Here is a 12,350-nt window from a genome sequence, read left to right on the forward strand (position 1 = left end):
GGTATAGTCTGAAGTCTGGGAGGGTTATATCTCCAGATTTACTCTTTTATCTCAAAATTGGTTAGGCAACTTGGGATATTAGTGGTTCCATATGAATTTTAGAATTATTTGTTCTTGTGTTGTGGAAACTGACATTTGATAGGGATTGCACTAAATCTGTAGATTGCTTTGGGTAGTACAACTATATTAATAATATTAATTATCCTAATCCCAGAGCAGGGGATGTCTTTTCATTTCTTTAAGTAATTTTTGATTCCCTTTATCAATGTTTTATAGTTTTCAGAGTACCCTGTTTAAAATCACATAAAAAAATTATAAGGAGTAAACATAACCAAGGAGAAATGACACTTACTACTTTTAGCATGCTTTCTTGCTTGGAGAATTTCATGGACAGAGGAGCCTGGCAGGCTACATTCTATGGGGCTGCAAAGAGTCAGACACAACTGAGTGACTAACACTTTCCTGTTTTTCAATATTAAAGTGGCCAGTCAATGTCCAGAATTATTATTTCTGGCCACCATATTATATGGGTCTAAACTAATTTTTATCCTCTTTGAACATGCTTGGTGTGACTTAACCACTTGGGAAATTTACATCCTAAGAACCTCATTTATCCTCTATCATCTTTGCTCATCACCTCTTTTTTGTCAGTATCTTACAAATATTTTTTGCTCAGACATATTTTATCCTTATTCCCAATTATCTGAACTCAATCTTGAAGTCTTAATATCTTAACTACTTTTATATTTACTCATGTATGTTCATCAACTATTATACTTATGGGCTTCCCTGGTAGCTCAGTTGGTAAAGAATCCACCTGCAATGCAAGAGACCCCAGTTTGATTCCTGGGTCAGGAAGATCCCTTGGAGAAGGATAGGCTACCCACTCCAGTATTCTTGGGCTTCCCTGGTGGCTCAGTCAATAAAGAATCTGCCTGCAATTGCAGGAGATCTGGGTTCAATCCCTGGATTGGGAAGATCCCCTGTAGAAAGGCACGCCTACCCACTTCTTGCCTGCAGAATCCCCATGGACAGAGGAGCCTGGTGGGCTGCAGTCCATGAGGTTGCAAAGAGTGGTCACTAAGCACACAGCACATTATACATATTAATTTAATATTTAGAGAAATCTCAGTTGTAGGGCTTCCCTTGTGGCTCAGATGTTAAGGAATCTGTCTGCAATGCAGGAGATCTCGGTTTGATCCCTGAGTTGGAAAGATCCTCTGGAGAAGAGAATTGCTTCCCACTCCAGTATTCTTGCCTGGAGAATTCCATGGACAGAGGAGCCTGCTGGGCTCCAGTCCACAGGATCAAAAAGAGTTGGACATGACTGAGCAACTAAGCATGAACACACAGTTAGCTTTAAGTTTGGTTCTTTGAAAATATACCTCCTTTCAACTTTTAAAATGTTCCTCTATCTCTTTCTCATTGTTGAGTATGAGGCTAATTTCTCATTATGACTATTTTTGTTGATCATATAGGATAAGAAACATGAGAAATAATCAATATGAGTTTACTGTTCACATCAAGTGACAGAAGAGAGAGAATATGGATGTCAACTTTCCCAAAAGGATTTTTCAGTTTTGTGATTATCATCACAAACTACACTACAAGATATCAGAGACAGTATACTTAGTGGCAAGAGATTTACAAGGATAATATTATGGCTTTGTAATTTTCTCAGTTTAGTTTGATCAACTTAGGGAGATTTTGCTTTCCTGGGACTGTTCATTTCATATAAATCATGCTAATGTTATTATCTTTTTAAACACAGGTGAAGAAGCTGCTTCTAAAAGCCTCCTGCTTAATGCAATGATGGTGTTACCTATACATAATTTTGGGATGAGCATCAGCCGGCATTATGATATCCAGCACACAAAATTTGCATGTACCTCAAAGGAAAAGGTTTCTCCCGTTATGAATTGTAGTAAAGCAGGTAAGTATCTTGGGCTACCCAAGGCTCATCAGAGTTAAAATTAGTCAATTAATTATTGCATGTGAATAGCTACATTATTTTGAATCTTCACAGTTATTCAAGTTTTGTGCTATTCTCTCTTTGGACTAAAGCTTATACAAAATTGAATAACTTATTCTATTATACAGCTTGTACAAGTTAGAGCTAAGATTCACTACTCATATGCATAATGCATTTTTCTCATGAGAAATGATAGCCATGGATGTATGCATGAAGAAAATGGGGTGTATATGTAATGGAATATTATTTATCCACAAATGAGGGGGAAATCTTGCCATTTGAGACATTACAGATATACCTTGAGAGCATTATGCCTAGTGAAATAAGTCAAACAGAGAAAGATGAATATCATATTATTTCACTTACATGTGGAGTCTTTAAAAGAAACTCATGGATAACAAACTGATGGTTGCAAGAGGCGGGGGATGTGAGGTTGGGCAAAATGGGAGAAGGGATTTAAATGGTACAAACTTCCAGTTATAAAATAAGTAACTCATGGGGATGTAATGTACAGAATGATAACTATAGATATTTATACTGAATTGTATAATTGAAAGTTGCTAAGAGTATATATTAAAAGTTCTCATCACACACAAAAAAGCAAAAGTATGTGTAGTGATGGATATTAATAAGTCTTATTGTGGTGATCATTTCTCAACATATACAAATATCAAATTATTATGTTATATACCTGAAACTAATGTTATATATTAATTATATCTCAATTCTAAAAATACTTAAGAAATTCATGCCAAGAGATATCATAATTAAACTTTGAAAACTAGAGAAAAGCAGCTATAGAAAAAAATGATACCTTATCCATAAAGGCAAAACAATTCCTCTAATTTATAGGTTTCTCATCAGAGAGCATAAACACCAAAAGAAACAGCACATTATTTTCAAGTAAATAAAAAACTGTCTACTCAAAACTTCATATAGAAAGGAAATAACTTTCAAGAATGAAGGGGAAATCAAGACATTTTCAGATGAAGAATATATAAATTTTTCACCTCTAGAAGTCCTGAAAGAATGGCTCTAGAGATTCTGTAAACATAAATGATTGAAGAAAGAATTTTGAAGCATCAAGAAAAAACAGTGAAAAAAATAAAAATATGGTGGACACTATACCTCCTCTTGAGTTTTCTCAAGTTTGGTGGTTAAAGCAAAAGTGGTAACAGTGTATGATAATGTTCTCAGTGTATATAGTGGGGATATTTAAGACAGTAATAAATGGGGGTGTTAAAGAGATATAAATCATGGGAATGTTTTTTACACTTCACTCAGACTGGTAAAAAGAAGAACGTCATGATTCTGTAAGTTATGTATGCATAAAGTAATGTCTCGAGTGATAACTACAAAAAGTACGTCCAGTGATAAATGGGCTTCCCACGTGACGCTAGTGGTAAAGAACCCACCTGCCAATGCATGAGACTTAAGAGATTCAGGTTTGATCCCTGGGTCAGGAAGATCTCCTGGGTGAGGACATGGCAACCCACTCCAGTATTCTTGCCTGGAGAATCTTCACGGACAGAGGCGCTTGGCGGGCTACACTCCACAAGGTCACAAAGAGTCAGGCACGATTGAAAGGACTCAGCAGACATGCACGCATGTACAGTTATAAACTAGAAGGAAAGAGTGAAAGAAAGGAAGGAAGGAAGAGGAAAGAAAAAATATGATGGAGATGAAGTTTAAAACTGGGTGAAAAATATTGCTTGTTATATAGATATTCTCAGTTTCTAAAAATTCAGTGAGTCCTATACTTAGGTGGATTTCCATGTATGTATATCATATTTTATTTATTTTTTTATTTTATTTTATTTTTAAACTTTACAAAATTGTATTAGTTTTGCCAAATATCAAAATGAATCTGCCATAGGTATACATGTGTTCCCCAGCCTGAACCCTCCTCCCTCCTCCCTCCCCATTCCATCCCTCTGGATCGTCCCAGTGCACTAGCCCCAAGCATCCAGTATCGTGCATCGAACCTGGACTGGCAACTCGTTTCATACATGATATTTTACATGTTTCAATGCCATTCTCCCAAATCTTCCCACCCTCTCCCTCTCCCACAGAGTCCAAAAGACTGTTCTATACATCAGTGTCTCTTTTGCTGTCTCGTACACAGGGTTATTGTTACCATCTTTCTAAATTCCATATATATGCGTTAGTATACTGTATTGGTGTTTTTCTTTCTGGCTTACTTCACTCTGTATAATAGGCTCCAGTTTCATCCACCTCATTAGAGCTGATTCAAATGTATTCTTTTTAATGGCTGAGTAAAACTCCATTGTGTATATGTACCACAGCTTTCTTATCCATTCATCTGCTGATGGACATCTAGGTTGCTTCCATGTCCTGGCTATTATAAACAGTGCTGCGATGAACATTGGGGTACATGTGTCTCTTTCCCTTCTGGTTTCCTCAGTGTGTATGCCCAGCAGTGGGATTGCTGGATCATAAGGCAGGTCTATTTCCAGTTTTTTAAGGAATCTCTACACTGTTCTCCATAGTGGCTGTACTAGTTTGCATTTCCACCAACAGTGTAAGAGGGTTCCCTTTTCTCCACACCCTTTCCAGCATTTATTGCTTGTAGACTTTTGGATCGCAGTCATTCTGACTGGCGTGAAATGGTACCTCATAGTGGTTTTGATTTGCATTTCTCTGATAATGAGTGATGTTGAGCATCTTTTCATATGTTTGTGAGCCATCTGTATGTCTTCTTTGGAGAAATGTCTATTTAGTTCTTTGGCCCATTTTTTGATTGGGTCATTTATTTTTCTGGAGTTGAGCTGTAGGAGTTGCTTGTATATTTTTGAGATTAGTTGTTTGTCAGTTGCTTCATTTGCTATTATTTTCTCCCATTCTGAAGGCTGCCTTTTCACCTTGCTTATAGTTTCCTTTGTTGTGCAGAAGCTTTTAAGTTTAATTAGGTCCCATTTGTTTATTTTTGCTTTTATTTCCAATATTCTGGGAGGTGGGTCATAGAGGATCCTGCTGTGATGTATGTCGGAGAGTGTTTTGCCTATGTTCTCCTCTAGGAGTTGTATAGTTTCTGGTCTTACGTTTAGATCTTTAATCCATTTTGAGTTTATTTTTGTGTATGGTGTTAGAAAGTGTTCTAGTTTCATTCTTTTACAAGTGGTTGACCAGTTTTCCCAGCACCACTTGTTAAAGAGATTGTTTTTAATCCATTGTACATTCTTGCCTCCTTTGTCAAAGATAAGGTGTCCATATGTGCGTGGATTTATCTCTGGGCTTTCTATTTTGTTCCATTGATCTATATTTCTGTCTTTGTGCCAGTACCATACTGTCTTGATAACTGTGGCTTTGTAATAGAGCCTGAAGTCAGGTAGGTTGATTCCTCCAGTTCCATTCTTCTTTCTCAAGATAGCTTTGGCTATTCGAGGTTTTTTGTATTTCCATACAAATTGTGAAATTATTTGTTCTAGCTCTGTGAAGAATACCGTTGGTAGCTTGATGGGGATTGCATTGAATCTATAAATTGCTTTGGGTAGTATACTCATTTTCACTATATTGATTCTTCCAATCCATGAACATGGTGTATTTCTCCATCTATTAGTGTCCTCTTTGATTTCTTTCACCAGTGTTTTATAGTTTTCTATATATAGGTCTTCAGTTTCTTTAGGTAGATATATTCCTAAGTATTTTATTCTTTCCGTTGCAATGGTGAATGGAATTGTTTCCTTAATTTCTCTTTCTGTTTTCTCATTATTAGTGTATAGGAATGCAAGGGATTTCTGTGTGTTGATTTTATATCCTGCAACTTTACTATAGTCATTGATTAGTTCTAGTAATTTTCTGGTGGAGTCTTTAGGGTTTTCTATGTAGAGGATCATGTCATCTGCAAACAGTGAGAGTTTTACTTCTTCTTTTCCAATTTGGATTCCCTTTATTTCTTTTTCTGCTCTGATTGCTGTGGCCAAAACTTCCAAAACTATGTTGAATAGTAATGGTGAAAGTGGGCACCCTTGTCTTGTTCCTGACTTTAGAGGAAATGCTTTCAATTTTTCACCATTGAGGATAATGTTTGCTGTGGGTTTGTCATATATAGCTTTGATTATGTTGAGGTATGTTCCTTCTATTCCTGCTTTCTGGAGAGTTTTGATCATAAATGGATGTTGAATTTTGTCAAAGGCTTTCTCTGCATCTATTGAGATAATCATATGGTTTTTATTTTTCAATTTGTTAATGTGGTGTATTACATTGATTGATTTACAGATATTGAAGAATCCTTGCATCCCTGGGATAAAGCCCACTTGGTCATGGTGTATGATCTTTTTAATGTGTTGTTGGATTCTGATTGCTAGAATTTTGTTAAGGATTTTTGCATCTATGTTCATCAGTGATATTGGTCTGTAGTTTTCTTTTTTGTGTGGGATCTTTGTCAGGTTTTGGTATTAGGGTGATGGTGGCCTCATAGAATGAATTTGGAAGTTTACCTTCCTCTGCAATTTTCTGGAAGTTTGAGCAGGATAGGTGTTAGCTCCTCTCTAAATTTTTGGTAGAATTCAGCTGTGAAGCCGTCTGGACCTGGGCTTTTGTTTGCTGGAAGATTTTTGATTACAGTTTCAATTTCCATGCTTGTGATGGGTCTGTTGAGATTTTCTATTGCTTCCTGGTCGAGTTTTGGAAAGTTGTACTTTTCTAAGAATTTGTCCATTTCTTCCACATTGTCCATTTTATTGGCATATAATTGTTGATAGTAGTCTCTTATGATCCTTTGTATTTCTGTGTTGTCTGTTGTGATCTCTCCATTTTCATTTCTAGTTTTATTGATTTGATTTTTCTCCCTTTGTTTCTTGATGAGTCTGGCTAATGATTTGTCAATTTTATTTATCCTTTCAAAGAACCAGCTTTTGCCTTTGTTGATTTTTGCTATGGTCTCTTTTGTTTCTTTTGCATTTATTTCTGCCCTAATTTTTAAGATTTCTTTCCTTCTACTAACCCTGGGGTTCTTCACTTCTTCCTTTTCTAGTTGCTTTAGGTGTAGGGTTAGGTTATTTATTTGACTTTTTTCTTGTTTCTTGAGGTATGCCTGGATTGCTATGAACTTTCTCCTTAGGACTGCTTTTAAAGTGTCCCATAGGTTTTGGGTTGTTGTGTTTTCATTTTCATTAGTTTCTATGCAAATTTTGATTTCTTTTTTTGATTTCTTCTGTGATTTGTTGGTTATTCAGCAGTGTGTTGTTCAGCCTCCATATATTGGAATTTTTTAATAGTTTTTCTCCTGTAATTGAGATCTAATCTTACTGCATGGTGGTCAGAAAAGATACTTGGAATGATTTCTATTTTTTTGAATTTACCAAGGCTAGATTTATGGCCTAGGATGTGATCTATCCTGGAAAAGGTTCCATGTGCGCTTGAGAAAAAGGTGAAATTCATTGTTTTGGGATGAAATGTCCTATAGATATCAATTAGGTCTAACTGGTCTATTGTATCGTTTAAAGTTTGTGTTTCCTTGTTAATTTTCTGTTTAGTTGATCTATCCATAGGTGTGAGTGGGGTATTAAAGTCTCCCACTATTATTGTGTTATTGTTAATTTCTCCTTTCATACTTGTTAGCATTTGTCTTACATATTGCGGCGCTCCCATGTTGGGTGCATATATATTTATAATTGTTATATCTTCTTCTTGGATTGATCCTTTGATCATTATGTAGTGACCATCTTTGTCTCTTTTCACAGCCTTTGTTTTAAAGTCTATTTTATCTGATATAAGTATTGCTACTCCTGCTTTTTTTGGTCCCTATTTGCATGGAAAATCTTTTTCCAGCCCTTCACTTTCAGTCTGTATGTGTCCCGTGTTTTGAGGTGGGTCTCTTGTAGACAACATATATAGGGGTCTTGTTTTTGTATCCATTCAGCCAGTCTTTGTCTTTTGGTTGGGGCATTCAACCCATTTACGTTTAAGGTAATTACTGATAAGTATGATCCCGTTGCCATTTACTTTATTGTTTTGGGTTCGATTTTATACACCATTTTTGTGTTTCCTGTCTAGAGAATATCCTTTAGTATTTGTTGGACAGCTGGTTTGATGGTGCTGAATTCTCTCAGCTTTTGCTTGTCTGAAAAGCTTTTGATTTCTCCTTCATACTTGAATGAGATCCTTGCTGGGTACAATAATCTGGGCTGTAGGTTATTTTCTTTCATCACTTTAAGTATGTCTTGCCATTCCCTCCTGGCTTGAAGAGTTGCTATTGAAAGATCAGCTGTTATCCTTATGGGAATTCCCTTGTGTGTTATTTGTTGTTTTTCCCTTGCTGCTTTTAATATTTGTTCTTTGTGTTTGATCTTTGCTAATTTGATTAATATGTGTCTTGGGGTGTTTCGCCTTGGGTTTATCCTGTTTGGGACTCTCTGGGTTTCTTGGACTTGAGTGATTATTTCCTTCCCCATTTTAGGGAAGTTTTCAACTATTATCTCCTCAAGTATTTTCTCATGGTCTTTCTTTTTGTCTTCTTCTTCTGGGACCCCTATGATTCGAATGTTGTAGCATTTAATATTGTCCTGGAGGTCTCTGAGATTGTCCTCATTTCTTTTAATTCATTTTTCTTTTATCCTCTCTGATTCATTTATTTCTACCATTCTATCTTCTAATTCACTAATCCTATCTTCTGCCTCTGTTATTCTACTATTTGTTGCCTCCAGAGTGTTTTTAATTTCATTTATTGCATTATTCATTATATATTGACTCTCTTTTATTTCTTCTAGGTCCTTGTTAAACCTTTCTTGCATCTTCTCAATCTTTGTCTCCAGGCTATTTATCTGTGATTCCGTTTTTTTTTTTTTTTTTAAACCTGAAACACTGTATTAGTTTTGCCAAACATCAAGACGAATCTGCCACAGGGATACATACGCTCAAGATTTTGGATCAATTTCACTATTATTATTCAAAATTCTTTATCAGGTAGATTCCCTATCTCTTCCTCTTTTGTTTGGTTTGATGGGTATTTATCCTGTTCCTTTATCTGCTGGGTATTCCTCTGTCTCTTCATCTTGTTTAAATTGCTGAGTTTGGGGTGTCCTTTCTGTATTCTGGCAGTTTGTGGAGTCCTCTTTATTGTGGCGTTTCCTCACTCTGTGTGGGTTTGTACAGGTGGCTTGTCAAGGTTTCTTGGTTAGGGAAGCTTGTGTCGGTGTTCTGGTGGGTGGAGCTGTATTTCTTCTCTCTGGAGTGCAATGAAATATCCAGTAATGAGTTATGGGATGTCTATGGTTTTGGAGTGACTTTGGGCTGCCTGTATCTTGGAGCTCAGGGCTGTGTTCCTTGTTGCTGGAGAATTTGCTTGGTATGGCTTGCCCTGAAACTTGTTGGCCCTTGTGTGGTGCTTGGTTTCAGTGTTGGTATGGAGGCGTTTGATGAGCTCCTGTCAATTAATGTTCCTTGGAGTCAGGAGCTCCCTGGAGTCAGGGTTTGGACTTAAGCCTCCTGCTTCCAGTTATCGGTCTTATTTTTACAGTAGTTTCATAGCTTCTCCTTCTATACAGCACCATTGATAAAACATCTACGTTAAAGATGAAAAGTTTCTCTACCGTGAGGGTCACCCAGAGAGGTTCACAGCGTTATATGGAGAAGAGAAGAGGGAGGAGGGAGTTAGAGGTGACCCAAATGAGATGAGGTGGAATCAATAGAGGAGAGAATGGGCTATCCAGTAATCTCTTCCTTATGTGCACTCCACAACTGGACCGCTCAGAGTTGTTCACAGAGTTATACAGAGAAGAGAAGAAGGAGGCAGGTGACAGAGTTGGCCAGGAGGATAAAAGGGGGGAATGAAAAGGAGGGAGACAGATCCAGCCAGTAATCAGTTCCCTAAGTGTTCTCCACCATCTGGAACACACAGAAATTCACAGAGTTGGGTAGAGTAGAGAGGGGTTAGGGAGGAGACACAGGCGACCTGGTGGAGAAAAAGGAGAGTCCAAAGGGAGAGAGAGCAGTTAAGCCAATAATCTCGCTCCCTAGTGAAAAATGGGTCCTGAAGATTGGGTTCTTAAAGGTACAAAATTGGTAACAAATACATAAAAGCAAAAATTAAAAATCTAGAGTAGAGTTTGGAATTTCAAAAATATGATGTTAAAGAAAAGAGGAAGGAAAAGAAAGAGAGAAAAAATGAACAAACAAAAATAAACAAGGTCGTGAAAATTATAAAGAAAATATAGGTACAAAATTGATAATACCAAAAAGCAAAAGTTAAAAATCTAGAGTAGAGTTTGGAATTTCAAAAATACAATGTTAAAAAAAGAAGAAGAAAAAGAAAGAGAAAAAAAACAAACAAGAACAAACAAAGTTGCATAAATTATAAAGAAAATACAGGTACAAAATTGATAACAAATACCAAAAAGCATAAATTAAAAATCTAGAGTTTGGAATTTCAGATATACAATGTTATTTAAAAGAAGAAGAGAAAGAAACAGAGAAAAAGAAAAAGAGAAAATAAAAAAGGGTCACAGAAATTATAAAAAAAAAACAAAAAACTATAGGTACAAAAATGATAACAAATACCAGAAAGCTAAAATTAAAAATCTAGAGTAGAGTTTGGAATTTCAAAAATACAATGTTAAAGAAAAGAAGGAAAAAAAAAACAGGGTCAAAAAAATTGTAAAAAATATATATATGAAGTTTGCTTTAAAAAAAAAATGGGGTCTTCTCCTTTTTTTTTTTTTTTTTGCAAAGTAATCGGTTATAAAAGTGAAAATTAAAGGAATAATAGAGGACTTAAAAAAATTTTTTTAATTAAAAAAATTAAAAAAGAAAGAATGATCGTAAAAATCATAAAAATATATCTAGGACTTTCTCTGGTTTTGTTGTGAGTATTGTGGGTTCAGTTCATTTTTGGCTAGTTCCTTGGTCCGACTTATATTTCTCAAGATCTATAGGCCCCTTCCTATGTAGTTGGTACTAACCACAGGGTTTTAATCTATTGCCTGTAGCTTCCAAGGCGGCTCCCTCTGTTATAGCTTCTTCTGTTTGCTGGTCTCTTCAGTGTCTGGTTTCCGCCCTGACACAAAGGGGACAGTGGAGGACACTTTTTTTTTTTTTTTTTAGGCTCACTTGTTCAGTCTCGCTGAGGGGAGGTAGGGAGGGATGCTGCAAACAAATAACACTGGCGTGTGCTCGCAGTGCCTCAGCCACACTGGGTCTGCCCCCCGTTCACGGGGCATGTAGCCTCCCTGCCCACGCTGCTCAGGCTCTAGGTTGCTCCGCCGGGAATCATCCGTGGCCGGCCCTGGGCTGCCTGCACTTCTAGGTCCAAGCTGCTCAGGTTCAGGCACCCGGGTAGTCCTCAGAGGCGCAGACTCTCGGTTGGGCCTGCGTTTTGTGCTCTTCCCAGATCTGAGCAGCTCAGGTGATGCGGTGTTTGGCACGCGCGACTGCTGCAACTTATCGCCTCCCCAACGCTCGGTTATCTAGGCGTGCACCGGCGCACCTTCTCAGGCAGATGTTGACCTTCCAGACCCCCAAGAAGTTTTAGTTAGCAAAGAAGTCTGCTTACAGTTTTATAGATAATGTCTCTCTGGGGCTGCGATTGTCCCCTTCTGGCTCTGGCTGCCTATCACCAGACGGGGATGGTCTGCAGCCGGCTATCTCTGTTCAGTCCTTTGTTCCGTGCGCAGGCCTGGCAGTGTCCTAGGTTAGGGCTAGCTTTTCACGTGGTAGATATCCTACAGTCTGGTTTGCTAGCCCAAATTATTTTGCTCAGATAGCGCTCGGGGTATTCAGGCCAGATCCCTGCGATGCAGCCCGCACCGCGCCTCCCTGCCCAGCCCCCACTTGCTAATGGCTGATGCAGGCATCTGCGCTGCTTCTCCGCTGGGGGAGTTACTGTAGGGCTCGCAATGTGTGGGTTTTAATTGTTTATTTATTTTTCCTCCCTGTTATGTTGCCCTCTGTGCTTCCAAGGCTCGGCACAGATACGGCAGTGAGAAGGTTTCCTGGTGTTTGGAAACTTCTCTCTTTTTAAGACTCCCTTCCAGGGATGGAACTCCATCCCTCCCTCTTTTGTCTCTTTTTTTGTGTTTTATATTTATTCCTACCTCCTTTCGAAGACTTGGTTGCTTTTCTGGGTGCCTGATGTCCTCTGCCGGCATTCAGAAGTTGTTTTGTGGAATTTACTCAGTGTTTAAATGTTCTTTTGATGAATTTGTGGGGAAGAAAGTGTTCTTCCTGTTCTACTCCTCTGCCATCTTAGCTCCTCCTTCTGTATATCATATTTTAATATGAAGTTTTTTTAAAGTAAAAAAGAAATTTGATCTTTACTGCTTTTATGAATCTACTGCTTTCACTATCATGAATTCAAAACCTTGTAATTATAAAGTTTTCTCATAAGTAATTGGGAAAGTACCAGCTCTTAGGCATTTAC

The 12,350-nt window shown here is 37.6% G+C and overlaps 1 protein-coding gene across 1 annotated transcript in view; it reads left to right on the forward strand.

The window, feature by feature from the left end:
* The window catches only part of LOC129637637 (phospholipid-transporting ATPase ABCA3-like), a 195,435-nt gene that overhangs the window by 141,469 nt on the left and 41,616 nt on the right, over positions 1-12,350 (forward strand). Inside the window, exon 21 of the mRNA XM_055561864.1 lies at positions 1,772-1,933. Coding sequence (XP_055417839.1) covers positions 1,772-1,933 — 162 coding nt within the window. The remainder of the gene's footprint in view (positions 1-1,771; positions 1,934-12,350) is intronic.

This window comes from Bubalus kerabau, chromosome 23 (genome assembly GCF_029407905.1).
Source record: "Bubalus kerabau isolate K-KA32 ecotype Philippines breed swamp buffalo chromosome 23, PCC_UOA_SB_1v2, whole genome shotgun sequence".
NCBI lineage: Eukaryota > Metazoa > Chordata > Mammalia > Artiodactyla > Bovidae > Bubalus > Bubalus kerabau.